The sequence below is a fragment of the Salarias fasciatus genome, chromosome 8, assembly GCF_902148845.1.
Source record: "Salarias fasciatus chromosome 8, fSalaFa1.1, whole genome shotgun sequence".
Classification (NCBI taxonomy): Eukaryota; Metazoa; Chordata; class Actinopteri; order Blenniiformes; family Blenniidae; genus Salarias; species Salarias fasciatus.
Window position 1 is genome coordinate 2,122,835 of NC_043752.1, and position 18,128 is coordinate 2,140,962.

The 18,128-nt window shown below is 44.4% G+C and overlaps 4 protein-coding genes across 4 annotated transcripts; 1 reads left to right on the forward strand and 3 right to left on the reverse strand.

Annotated features, from left to right (window-relative positions):
- Nucleotides 1-1,946: 1,946 nt before the first annotated feature.
- gngt2b (guanine nucleotide binding protein (G protein), gamma transducing activity polypeptide 2b) lies at nucleotides 1,947-2,539 on the reverse strand. The gene is made up of 3 exons (XM_030098480.1): nucleotides 2,424-2,539; nucleotides 2,228-2,316; nucleotides 1,947-2,143 (listed from the first exon to the last, which is right to left on the reverse strand). Exons 2-3 carry the CDS (start codon nucleotides 2,309-2,311, stop codon nucleotides 2,015-2,017), a joined length of 213 nt encoding a protein of 70 aa, XP_029954340.1. The 5' UTR covers nucleotides 2,312-2,316; nucleotides 2,424-2,539; the 3' UTR covers nucleotides 1,947-2,014.
- Nucleotides 2,540-5,419: 2,880 nt separating this feature from the next.
- On the forward strand, nucleotides 5,420-8,789 carry tmem101 (transmembrane protein 101). The gene is made up of 4 exons (XM_030098145.1): nucleotides 5,420-5,572; nucleotides 6,431-6,611; nucleotides 7,538-7,684; nucleotides 7,944-8,789. The coding sequence occupies exons 1-4, from the start codon at nucleotides 5,442-5,444 to the stop codon at nucleotides 8,250-8,252; spliced, it is 768 nt and encodes a 255-aa protein (XP_029954005.1). The 5' UTR covers nucleotides 5,420-5,441; the 3' UTR covers nucleotides 8,253-8,789.
- A 781-nt stretch (nucleotides 8,790-9,570) lies between these two features.
- Nucleotides 9,571-10,986, reverse strand: LOC115393679 (insulin-like growth factor-binding protein complex acid labile subunit). The gene is made up of 2 exons (XM_030098788.1): nucleotides 10,514-10,986; nucleotides 9,571-10,344 (listed from the first exon to the last, which is right to left on the reverse strand). The coding sequence occupies exons 1-2, from the start codon at nucleotides 10,793-10,795 to the stop codon at nucleotides 9,571-9,573; spliced, it is 1,056 nt and encodes a 351-aa protein (XP_029954648.1). The 5' UTR covers nucleotides 10,796-10,986.
- Nucleotides 10,987-11,862: 876 nt separating this feature from the next.
- lsm12b (LSM12 homolog b) lies at nucleotides 11,863-17,316 on the reverse strand. Its single transcript, XM_030098850.1, has 5 exons — nucleotides 17,115-17,316; nucleotides 14,646-14,779; nucleotides 14,284-14,393; nucleotides 13,954-14,083; nucleotides 11,863-12,475 (listed from the first exon to the last, which is right to left on the reverse strand). Exons 1-5 carry the CDS (start codon nucleotides 17,239-17,241, stop codon nucleotides 12,383-12,385), a joined length of 594 nt encoding a protein of 197 aa, XP_029954710.1. The 5' UTR covers nucleotides 17,242-17,316; the 3' UTR covers nucleotides 11,863-12,382.
- Between the last annotated feature and the right edge of the window lie 812 nt (nucleotides 17,317-18,128).

The following is an 18,128-nucleotide window of genomic DNA, read 5'->3' on the forward strand; positions in this document are numbered from 1 at the left end:
CAGGTTGTTATTTAATACACTCATTTTGTGGCATGTCTGCTCGCTGGGAACACACTGATTAAAAATATTCATAACTGCTCTTATCTGATAAGACAATTTAGATAATACGCCATTACGCCTCATCTTAGACTTTCAACATTCAGCGAGCAGCTTTATCGATTTACAACAGAGCAAATGAGCAAAATCACCAAGTTTCAGCATTTCAGGTCCGATAAAGACTAAGCTGTTGTTCCTCTTCAGCAATTAGTTAAAGTTTTGTCTCTCTTCACAAAAAAATGGAGAAAAATCACAAGTATTTTAAACACTGAAACTCATCTGTGAGCACTTTGCAGAATAAATAAATAAAATATAAGTAAATAAAATAAAAGTGGTGAAATGTGAGGTAAACACTTTCAGGCCAATTCATGTAATCTCTGAATGGACTTTGCATCCAGGCTGTATAATCTATACGGTTGACGTTGAGCTGTAGATGCACTCTGTAGGGTAGAGGTGATATAATCCACGTTTATCTGTGTAAAAACTGTGGATGTGGAAAAGCTGAGCTGCAGGTAAACAGCAGTGGATGTGTTCATCAAAACACCCAGCAGGACGCCCAGGTTGCAGCGTCCTGAATGTTTACGCCTTCTTTACTTGAAAAGCAACGAACAAGCAAACTCGACAATGTTGTGCAGGTTGTCTTCTAAACCAGGGTGTTAAACAGAAGGCCCGTGGACCAAAACCGGCCGACAAGAAGCTCCAATCTGGATCAAATTTATGTGATTTTATACATAAAGATTTATGTGTTTCCCATTAATTCTGCCCTCTGTTCGGTTTTAATCTAAGAAATTCCTTGAAAACGTGGTAAACTGCAGTGTAACTTTACACATCTCTTTCAACACTGACTGAAAATGCCTTTGTCCTGTTTTTAAGTTAAAAATGTAAGTCCTTTTAGCCTACTAACATTTTATTTGATCTTGTTCAGTTTTATTCATTAATTGATTGATTGATCCTTTCTATTCTCTCATTTCATTAGTTTTCATGTTGCTACTTTTGAAACTTTGTTTTCTCTTTTGACAGTGAAGTGTTGTGATGGCATTATATCTCTAATCAATATTCAAAATGAATAGAGAATTCAATATAATTTTGTGAGTACACATCAATACAAAGCAGTCTAGATTACACCTCACTGACATATTTCTGACATGTTGCTCATTTTTACTCATAAATCTATAAATTTTTCCAATTTTCCAACAGTCTCATGTTCAGTGCAAAAATCTGTAACAAGTACATCTAATGAAGAATCAATAAGACATTTTTGTCCGTTGTTTTAGTCTGTTTTTATCTGACAAGCAGGGAAATCCCAGTGTGCACCGTGGCGTTTAATCCGTAATCCCACATGACACAATCTTTGATATAGAAACAGGCAGGAGTTACCCCGACGGCTCCAGACCTTCAACGGACGTGGTGTTTTCTGATTCCTGCGTTGAAAACAGGACTAATTGGATGGAGAGCTGGAGCTGGAAGCCGGGATGAAGCGAGGAATAAGCTTAAAGACTTGGACGCAGGAAGCGGCTGTGTGTCGCCCGGCCCGTGTGACCCACTGCCAACGGCAGAGAAATCCTATTACGGCTCAGATTAAGTCGTCGCTGCACGACTGCGGTGACTTTGTGGAGGTGAGGAGTGGCTGTCATCGCTGATCGTCCAAAACGACATGAAAACACAGTAAAAACCCAATAAGCAAGGCTTCCGGGAGCAGAGGTCAATAACCAGAGCAGCCAGGTCAGGTTGAAGCTTTGTACAGCTATTTGCATTTAATTACAAATTGACAAAGAAGCGTTTCCATATCAACAGGTACATACAGTAATCCAGTGATGAAAAGGGTCTCTCGCTCTCTCTTTCTCTCTCTCTCTCCTGGTAGCTTTACAGATTATCTCTCTACTGTACATTTTATCCTGGTGAGCTCTACTGGAACAGCATCACAGCAACATAATCCAGCTCCCGTAAAAAAAGCCACCGTTCCGGGGCCGTCCGTGTGTTATGTGACCACGCAGCCCCCCTTGTCTCCCTTGTAGGGGTTCTTGTCGTCGGGGACGCCCTTGATCAGCGGGTCGTTCGGTGCCAGTCCCTCGACGAAAGCGATCGTGTCGGTGCAGTTCGCACTCACCTGTTGTTTGGAGAAGCAGAAGTGAAAAAAATGACACCGAAAGCTCAAACTCAGAGTGACTCTGGTAAAAAAGTGTGGACTTACTGATGATCTAGGTGTGCTGACTTCCTTCTTCAACTGGTCAAGCTCCATTTTCAAGATTTCCTTATCTGACATGTCCCGAGCCATCCTGACTGTGGGGAAAGATCAAGATCCTCCAGTTAGAAGACGGTAAATATAACAAACATGCTCCAAGTCTTTCTGTTAAAAAACACTCTCCTATGGATAAAGGAATGCTCACCTGCTGAATGGCGGGGTCCCCAACAACCAGAGAAATGTGTCGGCTCCTAAGAGCTCATGGACTGCTTTCCCTGCTGCGGTCAGGCGTCTCCGTCCAACTGACTGATGGGCGCCGTCCCACTGCTCTTCATCCCCGCTCGCTGATCCCCCCCGCCGGGCTTTTGGCACGGGTCGGCTCAGGATTGGCCCTGATGTCACCAATCCCCCGTGATGGGATTAAACAATCAGGAGCCGTAACCTCTGAGCAGGAAGGAGGCGGAGAGGACGGCCCGCATCCTGATGACCTGCAGAGCAGAGAGCGAGGCGCTGAAATAGAAACGACGGGAGCGTCGGTTCGAGCTCGGCCTCGGCTCGCAGCGCTGTGTTGGTGAAGTTTGCTTGTGGTTTGGTGGGCCTTACTGGAGGTTCATGCAGAACAGTTTTGGCCCACGGGCCTCATGTTTGACACCCCTGAGCTTTCATTGCATCAGTGAAAACCGGCTGATCGTTGCGATGGAGTTTGAGTGAAAGCTGGCTGCAGGTGGTGAGGGTGGAGCTCACTGGCGCCCAGTGCCAGCCACTGACTTACTTTAATCTCACTCTTTATCCAATCTGTCTTATCAACGCAGAGTATAAAACGGGGATTTATACTGCAGCCTCCATGATTCAAGGGTCACTTTTCCTCCTTGTATGCACAGGAAGAACATGCAAACTCCACAATGAGAGGCTTTAAACTGAACAATGAAGCCCAGAGAGCAGAGGCGTCAAACACGTTTTAGTTCAGGGGCCAGATTTCATCTTGGATGACTGGTAAAAACAGAACCACAAAAACCTTAAATTCAAACTTTCATTATTTATTTGATGATGATGATGATGATGATGATGATGATGATGATGACGATGATGATGATGATGACAGAAAATAACTACACTCTCAACAAAATGCTGATTTTACTGGAAGCTGCCATTTGAAATACGGTGAAATGTTGAAATAACGTCTCATAAAATTGCTGCATTCTGCGTGTCTTTACAGACTCACCCTGACTGCATGACTTTGCCAGTTTGTTTGTTTTCTCCGGCGTCTCAGCTCAGATCTCTGTGTTGCATTTTGTCTGCTTTCAGGACAGGCCTCCAGTGATGATTCAAACTGAATTTCAGCATTAATTCATGTTTTCAGTTGATTTTAATTCCTTTTGCAGTTCAGTCTGAAGTGAAAACTCCTTAGTGCACATGAAATAATCATTCCTCTTTGAAACTGGTACAATCAGAACGTTATCTCCACTCCTCCACGATTGTTAGGTCTGATTGACGTTTCATCGGAGGATCTACTGATCTTGAGGTAAACCTTCAGCAGGACTCTCACTAAGCCATTTTCAGGATCTGGGTTAGTCTCATCTACACCAGATTAACCTCAAACACGTCACCGTGGATTAACCGCAGCGTTTAGATGCTCATTATCGTTATGAAGGCCTACCTAGAGAGTCACTGGGTGCTTGAGGAAAAACTTCCGTTTTGTCATTCTTGTTCTAATTTCAATCCATTTTAAGTTATAAAAAATATGTTTAACAAATTACAGGTTAAAGAATGTGTTTGTTTCTTTAATTGATTCCACATTTTGACAAGAGGACACAGGAATGACTCTTGTGTTTCACTGAATTAAAATTCTACTCAACCCTCTGAGTAGAATTTTTTAATTGTGAGCGCTACTTGAAAATATAAATCTTCAAATATATTTTATTTTTAGCAGTAAATTATAAAGTCTCTACAACCATCATAAGTGGAACACTTGCAGTTAAGATCTAAAGCTATAAATAGAAACATTTTGACAGTAAATCTTATTCAAGTGCTTCATTCAAATCATTTTTTGTTCTGCTCTTTTCTTATTTATCTGCATCATTGTTTTATTTATATGTCAAGGAATGTGTCATGTAAGAACAAGGTGTGACCTTTTACACCCCCCCCCCCACACACACACACACACACACACACACACCTCTCCACTTTTACATGGTCAACAAAGTCTTTAATCAACTGGGGTTATTTTATGGTTGTCTAGATATATTGTCTTTGATGAGTTCATTCTAATTGCAGTTACTCTTATGATTTTTATTGCAGTACATATTGTTTTGTCCTTGTCATTTACTGTTTCTTTGAGAGTTTTCTTTTTTCAAACCAACTCACAGGGAAGAAATGGATCCCAAAAATGTAACTTGTTTTGAAAAATGAGCTTTAGTGTTCAGAGTTCATAATTACACAAGGTTTCACTGCATGAGGATAAAGCTCACAGAAATGTCTGTCTTTCAGTAGTTGTTTGTGTTTTTCACTAGTTGTGTCTGTCTTTGTTGTCATTGTATGCCCCTCTGTGGTTTCTTCCTGTAGTTGTTTTAAAAATCTTTGTGTTTTTCAATTACTTCTTTACATGTTGTTCTAGAGTTCATCTTTGTGGCTCAAAAGTTGTTTGAAAGCCTTTTTGTCTGTCTTTATGTATGTACTTTGTTTTTTTTAATTCATTTAATTGTGCCTGGTAGTTGTATTTTGTCCATTTGTTTTGTTTTTTTAATCCTTTTGTGTTATCTTACTGGCTTATTTTCTCTGTGTGGTTGTTTGTAGTGTTAGGCTATAGTTATGATGCTCTGGTATGCCCCTTGCTTGTGTCCAGTAGTTGCATTATTTTTTTCCTTTTTGTGTTATTTTCTTCTAATATGAAGCTGTTCATTTCTTCTGTTTCCCCCCCCCCCCCCCCCCCCCCCCCCCCCCCCCCCCCCCCCCCCCCCGTGTGGTTGTTAGTTGGATTGGGTGTGTTGTAATTACCCAACATGTCCTGCAGAGGGCAGTGTCAACTCGGTTTGATAGTGTTTCCTGTTTATTTGAGTGAACCAATCAGCGTTCACCTGGACACTCGACAGTATTTTCAAAATAAGACTTAAACCAAGCGTGTATGAATTAAACACGCCGCCGAAAGAAGCTCGGTGCTATTATTTTGAAACCGGAAGTCATTGATCTGTAGTTCTTGTCGGCGGCGGACAGATGAGCAGGAAAAATGGCAGCACCCAGTAGGAAGCAGATGTTGAGGTTTCTCAGCCAGCTCGGGGCGTTTATTTTGACCAGAGTCGGATTTTGGAACTGCTTCAGTATGTTGATGCTGTTTGCTGAGCGCGCGGACTCAAAAAGGTGAGATTTAAAGCTCGCACTGTGTAGCAGGAGGCTAACGTTAGCCGAGGAGCTAACGGTAGTGGGAGAGGACTGAAGAGTCAAACTTCCTAAAACTACAATCTGTTAACTAAAAGATTACTGCGGCCCTGCGCCCGGACAGCATCTTTTAGTCCTCTGCGTGTCTTTAAAACGAAACGTGGACATCTGGCGGTTGCTTTTACCAGTTAATCAAACCTGTGACAGAGGGTCTGGAACATGTGGAGATGTTTAAATTAAAATGACATGAAGCCTGGTCTGTAATCTGCTCGGACAGCAGGCTGTAATTTCTCCTCTTTAGCCCCGGCTCTAATCTGCTGTGTGTATTCTGGTGGAGTATTGTTTCAGTCTGTGGTGGGCTGGTCTTCATGTTCATCCACACCCTGTAATTACCTCTGTGTGTCAAAAGTGAGTGTAACTGTACCTTATTAGTTATGATTCCTCTGTGGAGGTGGTTTGATGTTTCTACATGGATTCACTGACAGGTTTCATCCTCTGTGGAACAAGTTTTAACACATCCAGGACCCTGGTTCTTCTTTCATGAAAGCTCCTCATGTGTAGGACGCTAGACATAAATGTAAACAGCTGTGCACAATTTAATAATAGAAAGCAACTGATGCCACGTGGTTTGTTCCAGATCCCACATACATTATCAGTGGATTAAGTTATTCTATTTTTTTAATATAGCAAGGCTTTAAGTTGTCTGTTTTGTGTTTCCAATCCAAGTGCAGACCTGTTAGAACAGCGACCATGTGTCGTGATGCAGCTCTGCTCAGCTGATGGTTCAGCAGTGGCTGTATTGAGCTCGGTTCTCTGGTTTAAATTCTCTGTAATCTGCAGGAAACCAGACATCCACGTGCCGTACCTGTACGTGGACATGGGCGCGGCGGTGCTCTGCTCCAGCTTCATGTCGTTCGGGGTGAAGAGGAGGTGGTTTGCTCTGGCCGCCGCTGTGCAGCTGGCCATCAGCACATACGCCTCATACGTGGGAGAGCAGGTCTACTATGGAGACTGGCTGAAGGTGAGTGAACAAGCCACAGTGCTTTGACACATCAAACCCGGACAGAAACAAGCTGCTGGTGGCTGAAAAAGATGATTTTCAGTTTTTTTTTTTTTTTTTTTGGGGGGGGGGATTATTATTTCAGATTACTTTAAAAAAACTGAAGTTAATATATAGTATAATTTTTCCTAGTGAAAAGCAATTTCAACTATAAATGTGTTATAATGTTCTTTGTGTGCTCTCATGTAACCCTTTTTTCATATATTATGAGAAATTTGTCAGAGCAGAAATGCTTTGCTGTAGTTTATATTTAGTTACAAAGGACTTGAATTTGTCTTGCCTCTGTATCATTGCAAATAAGACAGATTTAAATACTTCCTCATATATTAAGATGATTCTTTTCAGGAAGTCATTGTGGTTTATTTGGCAGCTGCACTTTCTTTATCAGTGTAGATTATCATCTCATGTAGAAACTGCCTGTTTTTTTTGCAGAACTCTTAAAATGAGCATGCATGTTCACATGAAAATGAGATTTTTCTGTATTTCTTTTATCTTCTCACTTCATGACATGGAGAATTTCTTGAAACATTTGTCCCTCCACAAACACTATTGAACACAGAAAAGAACATTTTGTCCTCGCCTGTGTTTGATGGAGGATTCTTGTTTCTGCATATTTTCTTCCGCTGTAGTTGAAGTTTCTTTACTTCAGGGAAAAACAAAACTGGTGAACAGATGTCTGTATTTTAGTTGTTTTTTTTCTTTTTAGAACAGATTGTAATCACTGGTGCTGATCAGCAGCGTTTTAGACGGCTGCCTCCTTTCTGGGTCAGCGGCCTGGATCGGCATCAATCTGTGTCACACACGGAGGTGAAAACTGGATCTGGGTCCCGTCAGCGAGCGGCGCTGACACCGTGCTGGAAACATGTCTGAACCCGGTTTCCCCGCAGGTTCGGATGTATTCCAGAGCTCTGGCCATCATCGGAGGCCTTCTGGTTCTGGCCAGCGGAGCCGGGGAGGTGTACAGGCAGAAAGCTCGCAGCAGGTCCCTGCAGTCCACCGGACAAGTGTTTCTGGGAGTCTATCTCATCTGCATGGTGAGAGCCGCCGGTTTACACATTACTGCCTCTTTTTCAGGGAAAACAACATGAGGAGCCAGATTATAATCCCAGTCATTTAGTTTTTATAAACTTTAATGGATTCAATTGACATTTAGGAAGTAATTGGTTTTCTTTTTAGTGTTCTGTTAATCCAAAAAAAAAAAAAAGATAATGAGAGTTTATGCCACACACACACACACACACACTGTAAATGAAGCCAGCAGTCAGTGTGTTGAGGTGAGTGCTGTGCCTCCAGGTGTACTCGCTGCAGCACAGTAAAGAGGACCGGCTGGCCTACCTGAACCACATCCTGGGCGGGGAGGTGACCCTCGTGCTGCTGGAGGTGCTCTTCGGCGTGCTGGCGCTGGCGTTCCTGTCCGGCTGCTACATCCGGCCGGCGGCCCAGATCCTGGCCACCGTGCTGCCGCTGGTCGTCCTCTTCATCGACGGCAACGTGGGCTACTGGCACCACACCCGCAAGGTGGAGTTCTGGAACCAGATGAAGCTGATCGGGCACAACGTGGGCATCTTCGGCGCCGTCCTGATCCTGGCGACCGACGGCTGAACCGTGCACGCTCTCACACACACACACACAGGCTGAGATTGTTGACTCTGTCACCGGCTGACTTTGCACTTCTTCTGTCAGTCGGCGACGCTCAGGATGAAAACAGGCTCCAGAAAGAAAAACTTCCTCTTGTTTTTGGCTCTTTTTTAATAATTTATTTGGACTCATGTTTACATTTTTGTGTTTTTATTTTGCTCTGAGATGTAAAGGGAACTTCTGCTTGAAAAGTCTTAGTTTTTGGAGCCATTCTTACAGTTGTGTGAATAAAACGGGTGGCTGGTGCTGATGGAACGGGAGGCCTTTGACGCTACGACTCCAGACTGCGGACGTGTTCATTAATCACGAAGCTCTGATTTTGTATCTGATGTGTAAATATTCATATTTTATATCAATCATTGAATAAATCATTTCAAGTATTTAATTTCACTGAAAAACCATGTAAACAGTGAAATATGAAAGCTTCATGTTGGTACAGCAGTATGTTTCACATGATCACTGATTAGATATCTGAAATATCAATAAAGACTTTCTTTTATAGTGACTGTTTCAGTTTTTAAATCTTTAAGTGACTGCATCCATAATCAATTTATTGAAATAATGAATATTTATTCCCGTCAGGCAGTGTTTCTCAACATGTGGGGCAGGTCAGTCTGTTTCTTTGGCTTGTCAGCTGTAAATGAGAGAGCATGTCAGGATTTGAGATACAAAGATTGAAATTTTTAATAAGTTTTAGGAGTTTAAGGACAGAATAAATGAGATGTTTGGGAGCAGCAGGCTACAGTTGTTCCAGTCAGTCCTGCTGGTTGAGCCCAAACTGGTCCAGCGGCTCCCGTCCCCCTTCAGCTCGGTTCAGGAGAGTCCCTTTGTCCCGGGTTTTGGCTGCAGGACGTGACAAAACACTTGACTCCTGTCAAACTGGGATGGTCTGATTTTCATATGATGCAATTTCACAGGCTGAAACAGGAACTGCGGCATGTTGAGGTGATGTTTCAGAAGCAGAACCAGCTCAGCTGGTCAGTGGAATCTGAGAAAAGAAAGGTTTGATGGAAAAAAAAAGTAAAGCCTCAAAAGAAACATTCAAACTTAAATAGCTCTTCCTGGTTTTGTTGCATCATGTAAATCTCCATCATGATTTTATTCTCAGTGTCTTCGTGGGCGCCAAACACTTGATTCAGTGGGTATGGAGTTTGCATGTTCTTCCAGTGTGTGGGTTTTCTCTGGGTCGTCCGGTTTCCCATAGCAGAACAAAGCCACGTGTATTAGATGAACTGGTGTCTCTAAACCGACCGATGAAGGTCTTGATCGCACGTCGAGCCCGTCACTCCTCCCTCCTCTGGGAGTCGTCCTCCGGCGCCGCCTGCTTGTTCTTCATGCCGTTGCGTTTGGCTTTGACCAGCGTCCCGATCACCGCCAGCAGCACCGTGATGGTGATCACGAGCACCGACGCCGTCTCGGCGATGCACAGCTGGCTGTCCAGCGAGGCCAGCGAGTTCCCGGCCTGCTGGGCGGGCGCGCGGCACACGATGTCCCCGTAGTCCTCCACGTGCAGGTGGCGCACGCGCTGGATCTTGGCGAAGACGCGCTGCAGCTCGCAGTCGCACGTCCAGGGGTTGGAGGACATCTGCAGCTGGGTGCTGGTGGTGTGCAGCTTCAGGAAGGTCTTGAAGCGGATGTGGACCAGCTGGTTCCCCCGCAGGCCCAGCAGGGTCAGGCTCCGCAGGGGGGCCAGGGCCTCGGGCTCCAGCAGCGAGATGTTGTTGTGTCCCAGCAGCAGAACCTCCAGGCCCTGCTGGCGGCTCAGCAGACCCTCCTTCAGCGCGTTCAGCCGGTTCCCCTCCAGGTTGAGGACGCTCAGGCGGGACAGGCCGCTGAAGGCCGCCGGGTCCAGGGCCCGGATGCGGTTGTGGCTCAGGTCCAGTTTCCTCAGGCCGTCGGCGTCCGCCAGCGAGGACGAGTCGATGTGCTGCAGCAGGTTGTGGTCCAGCCGCAGGTCCTGCAGCAGCGACAGGCCTCGGGAGAAATCCACCGGCAGCCAGCGCAGCCGGTTGAAGCTCAGGCTCAGCCTCTCCAGGAACTGAAGAGACGCCAGAGCCTGACACGAGAGGAGGGAGACCAGACATCTGTTCTTACACCTCAAAAATAACTCATTATTTTAACAAATCAAGATTTTTTTCTTCATTTTTGTTCCTTGGTCTTTTCTCATTATCAAAATACTTTCCTGGCTGTGTGGAAACCAGGTCCAGGCTGTGAGGCAGACTCACCTGAGGGTGCAGGGCGTGGATGCTGTTGTTGGACACCAGGAGGATCTTCAGGGACCACAGTCCCACGAAGGACTTGGCTCTCACCTCGGTCAGCCGGTTCCCGCTGAGGTCCAGCAGCCAGGTGCTGTGGGGGACGCCGGGCGGCAGCCGGACCAGCCCCCGGGACTTGCAGTCCACCAGGTCGGAGGACTCGTAGCAGAGGCAGGCGTGGGGGCAAACCCCGAAGGCCAGGGCGGCGTGCAGGAGGGCCGGCAGCAGCGCCGCCGCCGCCGCCAGCATCATGGCCTCGGCGGGGAGGACAGCTCGGTCCCGCTCAGAGGCATCTCTACCTGCTCTCACTCCTCCGTGTGGAAACAAACTCTGCCGCTTCTCTATGAGCAGACATCGAATATTCGTGATTAGAGGAGGATTATGGGCTTAAACCGATGATCACATAACATGACCTTATCTCTGGGGAGCAAATCTGGGCCCTTTTGGAGCCGCTCCTAAAATAAGGATCTACATCTGCTCCTCTACATGGATGCGCCGAGTGTTTTTTTTTTTTTTTTTTTTTTTTTAATGATAGCAGTGCTCACTTAATCCTTTTATTTCTGCATGAGATTATGTAAGATTCCCATAAATCGTTCCGTGGCGACGATCAGCAGCGAGACACACGGCTTTTAAGTGACTCTCAAGCTAAATGTGGGCTTTCTGCACCAAAACCTCTTTCCCATTAGAGCCTTGGTGATCACTGCGGCACGCAGGGTGTGGTGGAGGCGGGGGGCGGCCGGGCTTTAGGGCCCGAAAGGTTGGAAATCAGCGTTGCATCACAAGACTTTTCAACGAGGATCTCAGAGTTTGTGCCGCAGCAGAAAGGAATTAAATAAATCAGTTTTAAGGAAGGTGGACTAGGAAATGTTCTCCAAAGTTTTAAGTCTTGAGACACACCCCCTCTCTCCCAGCACCCATCAACCTCTTCACCTTCCTGGAAACATCTTCAATAAATAAAATCCTCTCCGCTTCATTTAACTACAGACGATCCATTTCACGCCGACTCGCTGCGAAGAGCTCGTCTTTTCCCCCAGGAGACAAAATGTCAGGGAGCAGCAGCATCATAGCCAGAGGCTTAAAACATTTCAATTATTAATTTGAAAGGATGGCCGCGTCACTTCCTGGTAATTAGATGGATTACAGAGAGGAAAACCTGAGTGCTCCTCTTAAAAACCTGATGTGTGTGTGTGTGTGTGGAGGGGGGTAATGTGGCAGAGTGATCCGAGGTCGAGCGTCAAGGTCACGCTCCAGATTGCGACACACGGCCAGGATCACGTCGCTCCTCACAAACGCCGTTGAAAATTACAGTATTACAGTCAGAATTTTTGTTATTTTTATTTTAGAAAATGTCCTTTAAAGTGTGGCGTTTCAAGTCACATTTTGTTTAAAATACAGAAAATACAGACAGTAGAACATGGATACAGCAAAAAAGGAAACGATGACAGAAAATAAAGCTAACAAGCCTTTCTGACTGCTCTAGTTTTCTCTTTTTGAAATGGAACTGAAGGCAAAGGAAGGAGGGCGGAAAAAGAAAAGGCTTCAGGGACAGGAGGGGGGGAGGGGGGGGCAGAATGAGACAAGTTAGTTAAGGAAACTATGGTTGCTTTTATGGTTCATGTTTAAATTATTCTTTATAAAGTCTAATTTAAGATTTAATCTTTTCCTCTTTCTTTTTTTGTCTTTTTTTTTTCATTTAATGGTGTTTTGATCTTCAGGATCCAGGGCCCTCAGCGCTGCTCCTTGTGGTCTCAAACTGAGGACAAGGAATGCCGACGTCGTCTGGCAGTGGGAAACAAAACCTCCCGCGTCGCCTTCCCCCGGCCGACCCGCGCCGCCAACTCAAGAAGATAAAGTGGAGTCCTTCTGTGTTTGCTGTGCTTGTGAACGTTGCATGGACTTCTGACTTTCCACGTCTCTAAAATGTTTCTCAACCTGCAACAACAACGAAGACGTGATCATTTAAAGGAACAGGTTCAGGTTCTGCTTTTCAACTGAGACACTGAGGAATCTTCTGTTGTCCCTGAACTACTTCCTCACTCAGTCGCTCTCCGACTCTCTCTTAACGCCGCTTCTTTATCTGCAACTTAAACATTAACTGAAACATCAAGGCTGAGTGACCCTGGACAATAAAACCGTCCGGCATGTCAGGCAGGTGAACACAGAGCTGGAGGAGAAACTAACTTTTTATTCACGTTAAGACTGTAGAGGTTTAAAAACCCGCGGCGAGACAAGAAAAGATGGGAGACGAGTCAGGTGAAAACCGGGTGGCGCTCAAAACAACAAACTGAGCAACAAACCAGGTGATGGAGGAGAATATGATCCTCTCCGTGTGGACTGATCTCAGCTCCTCTCAGACTGGGAGAACAACACTCAGACTTTCACAGCCCGTTTTCTGAGTTAAGCTGCTTTAAGTTTGGATGAGATGTAATTTAACGAGCCTCATTCCTCTGGATGTGCCTCGCCGGCCCTCAGGGAATCACTCTAAACTCACGTATACGATCCATTCAGTACTTCATTACATTTAAATGGGGGAATTTTCAGCTTACTGGTGTCTCCCACTGGAGCTAGAAGAACAAATAACTGTTTCCTCGCAAACGTGCTGGTTCACCGTGGAAAAAAATGCACTTTTTATTTAGAAAAATGGAGGACGGGTTTATTTTGTAATGTTTTCTTCTTTTTAAATGCTGTAATACACTTTGTGTTGCTTTTATGTATGAAAGGTGATTTAGAAATATTGATTTGATCAACAGCAGCTCACAGAAACAGTCAAACTGCTTTTTATCAAGAGATTTTCTTATTGAGCAAAACAGTAAATCAAATCAAGTCTCGTTGCTCCACAGCAGTGCTTATTTTTCATTTAATTATCGAGTGTCAAACATTTCAGTTCAGTTTCCACATGCAGCCCAAAGCCACCTCGACTTAGTGGGAGAAGTGGAATAGAGCCAGGATCACCTTTAATTTTAAACTTTCAAAGTTTTTCTTTGTTGCGGCGCAAAGCAATCATGATGAAAATGACTTTTTTCCCACACAAAACAAACGATCACAAAAGAATATGACTAGAATCTGAACATAAAGACAATTTTAATGAAACCTTCGGGTTCAGAAAACTTTTCCTCTCGCTGTTGCAGCCTGGATGTTTGTACAAACTCTCCCTGACAGCCTGGCTTTAAAGGCTAGTTTGATAGAAACGGGTAGCCGTAAAAGCAGCACCACCCAGATCTCAGGCCTCAGTGTTGTGTCTGCTAATCTTAAGAAATTTGCTAAAAAGAAATGTAAAAATCGAAGGTTTTGGTGATTTGGTGACTTAGAGATTTATCTGACTTAATCCAAACTTGAATGAAAGCAAAAAACAGAACGTGACATAAACAAAGTAAATCTGGGACTGTGTGCCGAGCAGGGATGATACTTACTATTTTGCGTACATGACTTAAAGCGCTTCCCCCCTCTTTGCCTTTGCAGTTCTCAGCCTGGTAAGGCGGTGAGATTACAACGTCGTCCATCACAATAATGTTCTTCTCCTGCCATTTACAGTCTTTGATGCTGGGGAAAAAAGAATAAGACAAAAGAAGAAGTGAGAATCCTCTTCTTTCAGAGTTGCAAGTTAAACTGAGGTTGTCAACTTTCAGTGTTTTATTTCCAGATCGATGAGGAGAGTCTCATTCATTGAGAAACATTTGGAGTGATGGTTCGAAGCACTTGCTGAGCAGTGTTTACTGAAGCCGCGGCAGCTCAACACTCACGTTTTGTGAATAGTCTGGAATAGCTGCTGGCCCTCCACAGAAACCCCAGCACTGATTGCATAGGCTTGAGACAGCTTGTCCTCCTTTTCTGTCCGCGCTCGATTGGCAAGCTGTGAAGAGACGTTCACATTTTAACAACCTTTATTTACACGACTTACTCTTCAGAAACAGTCCACCAACACATCGACTGTTCAGTTCATCATGAAAAAAAAAAAAAAAAAAAAGCAAAAAATGTCGCTCAGTTAAGGGACTAAACTCAGATTTTCAATATTGGAGTCAAATTACGTACTGATGCAAGTGTAAGTTTAGAATACATCATTTTCAAGGCTGATTTAAAAGTAAAACACCACGGCGGGACTCACCTTGCTAACATTCAGTGATGCTAGTGGGGGTGGAGTCTCGGTGCGGTCATTAATGATGTCCACATCGGAAACATAGGCTAAGTTGATCAGGATCACGTCGTTGAGGTTTGGCTTACCGCTGGAGGAAGCACATTCTGCGAGGCACTGGGGTCAAGGCACACAACGTCAGAGGAGAGAAACCAAACCACGCTGCATGACAGCAGCAGGGCGGCTGCACAGAAGAGCCCAGAGCGCAGCGATCGCAGGCCGACACTGGAAGGCAGTGCCAGTAACGGCATGTCACAACACAGCCGGTGCTGCCATCTAGTAGCCACACACAGGCAGAAACAGGCTTGCAGCAGATGTGCACAGCTCGGACATTCACTGTCCAATCCTATAAAGAGAGACGTGACTGCGGCAGTTTTCTTTAAACTGAATTCTCTTGAAAATTAGTTTTAACCATTAAAGAGCGCCAGGAAATTAAACACGGAAAGATAGTGTCACTTCAGATCAATTTCATCTGTTTGAAGGAAATAAAATGACTAAAATCACAGATTTAATCATTTAAATATTCAGAAATCAATAAAAGCTCATGATATTACTTGCATGTAAATCCCAAGTTGGATAATTTAAAAAAATATGAACAAGAAGAGCATCACTAAGGAGTCAGTACTGTCTAATATATCATGAAGTCAAAGACTGTAGCCAAGAAATGCAAAAACAATGTAACAAACTGTTGAAACATGTAAAAAAAAACAACAAAAAAGTGTGTTTTGCAAATCCATCTCCAAGCTTTAAATCCAACACCAAGAAGAACACTGAAAACTATTTTAAATGAACGCAGCCGAGACACATCCACCCCTCACACCCTGTCAGTAACACAGGAACAGCTTGTCGGAGTTGTCAGCATGGCTGGCCGTGCCCTGCAGGTTCAGGTGGACCTTTACAGTGTAACTGCTCCGTTTGTTTTTTGGCACGCGAACTGAGGAAAGGGGATTCAAGAGGAACAAAATGAGACAATGATGATGGGAGCAAGAATGACAGAAACGTTGACGTAGAAATTTGTCTGATCTTGCTTTCACCTTGGACTCTACACTATCCCTTATATCGTGAAGTATTTGTGGCATAACCGCAATACTCTGAGTTCTGTGTAAATAATGTAAAATTGCAGGGAGACTATGGGACTACAGGAATATCATACAGATAATAAGAATAAAAAAACACATTTCAAGTCATACCACAGCCAGGGGACATGTGACTGAAGATGAGAGTACACATAAGTCTGATTAACTGCTTTGCCTTTGAAAAATCACACGGGCACCTTTATGAAATTCCTAGTTATGTGAAGTGACATGTTAGAGTTGGAAGATAAAATTTAAACAGTGAAAGACAATTACGGTAAAATTGGATCAATTCAATATATGAAAGCTTGCAAGAGAAATAAAACATCCTAAATACTTTCTTGTGGTTCGTCACAATACTATGACTTCCAAAATTGAAACAGAAAGCTAGTTTCACGCTGATTACAGTATTCATCATCCCCAAAATAGGAAATTAACTGGGGTACCATCTGAAGTTCACCTAAATATGTTCAGTGTAACCTGGCCTTTGCCAACAAACCAAAAGGCCTTCAACAGTCAGCACACTGACTGCATCCATTCATCGGCCGTGCAGATGTTCCCTGGATCATCTGGATCACCGGGTCCAGGTCTGAGGAGGTCACGGGGTGAACACAGCATTCACACAGATGGGTGTAGACCAGCTCACCGGTAAGCTAACGCTGCTGCTAGCAGTGATGCTGCCCCTCCACTGACTCACAAGTCCCTCCACGATCATTCAAAAACTGCAAAGTCACCAGATCCACATGTGAGAAAACCCAGCTGATAAGCTGGAGGACGTTAATGCCGTTAATTGAGCGAGCCTCGCAGCAGCGGCGGTGTGCGAGTGTGTGTGTGACCGAAACTTAGCATGCTAGCCGCGCTAACAGCAGCCTGGACGGAGCGCGGAAGGTTACGGCGCCCATTCAGAAAACACCATCCGCAACACGCTACAAGCAACCCCATCCACAGCTACACAGGTTAACCGCGCGCCCGCCGGAGCCGCGTCGGTGTCCGGGTGTCAGCTAGCTGCTAACTAGCAGCGGTCTGTGGCCATGATGCCTTACGAGGAGCCGCTGCCAAATAGTGATCCATGTTGAGGGCTGGCAATACAATGAGTGAATTCAAAACACATGCACGCCCGAGCAGATACCCTGGAGCAGTTGAACGGACTGCGAAAGGCATCAATGTCTTGAGAGGAAATTATCAGAACCACCAGCAATCTCGTAAAATAAAATACATTTTGAACGGGTAAAGCTTTGTAAGTTAGCTAGCACCAATTACGCCTGCGCGGATCACTATTTGCCATCTTTTCGGTTACCCTACAGGCCCGTGCAGCCAGGCAGGCCAGCGAGCCGCATCCAGCCGCCGGCTCCAAACCACCAAAGGATACTCAGAGTCAACATCTTGGACTGGTAGTCAAACGCGACCACTTCTCCTTGCAGACGTTGGCCCAAGCAGGTGAGGCAAGAGACATGGCTCCCGACGCTGAAATACTCCCCCGGTCCAGGAGCCGCCATCTTCTCCGCCAGGAACCCGGAGCGCCTGCCTTACGTAAAGCGACGCGATGACGTCATGAGACGGCGCCTGGGCGTGTCGAAAGACGTAATGAAAAAAAGGAAAAAGGGAGGAAGAAAATCATAAAACTTGAAAAAAGTAGAAAAAGATAAAGAAAAGAGAGGGGAAATAAATAAAATAAAATAGAAAATTAAACAAGGCAGTAAAAGAACAAGAGAAAAAAGAAAGACATAATGTTTCTCCTTACTTTCTTAAGCAGTCTGTTTAAGCCAAATATGTGACCTTTGAAAATGACAGAAAAAAAGAAGACAGCCACGATTGAAAAAATAAAATTGATCTTATTGGTATTTTTAAATTCTATTTTTTGATTCTTCTTTTTACTGGACTATCCAATAATTTCTCTCCTGGTATGTAGACCTTTCTCTTAAATCTGACATGACTTGATTAATTTTGAAAAATAACACACATTATTTAATTCTTCTTCTTACTTAATATAAATTGTGAGATATTCACCACCTGTATTAAGTTTGCAACTATTGATTGATCAATTAATCAGAAATTTATTTATATATTTTTCGATTTATCATGAAAACACATGGAATCTTTGGATTTGAATTGATGGAGTAAATAAGTGTCCAGTCAAACTGAAGAAAAGGGTCGTTTGTTTGAAGCATTCCTACCTTTCCTTCGTATGAGTGAAGATGCAATGCTGTGGTTCCAGATGTGATGCTGTGGTTCTAAAAGTGCTAAATGTGTCAGCTGATGATGCTGCAGGACCACATGTGATGCTCTGGTTCCGAAAGTGTTGTCAGCTGATGTTAACGTGATGCTGAGGTCAAAGGTGTGATGCTGTGGTTCCAGGTGGGCTGTAAGCTGATGTAAACGTGGT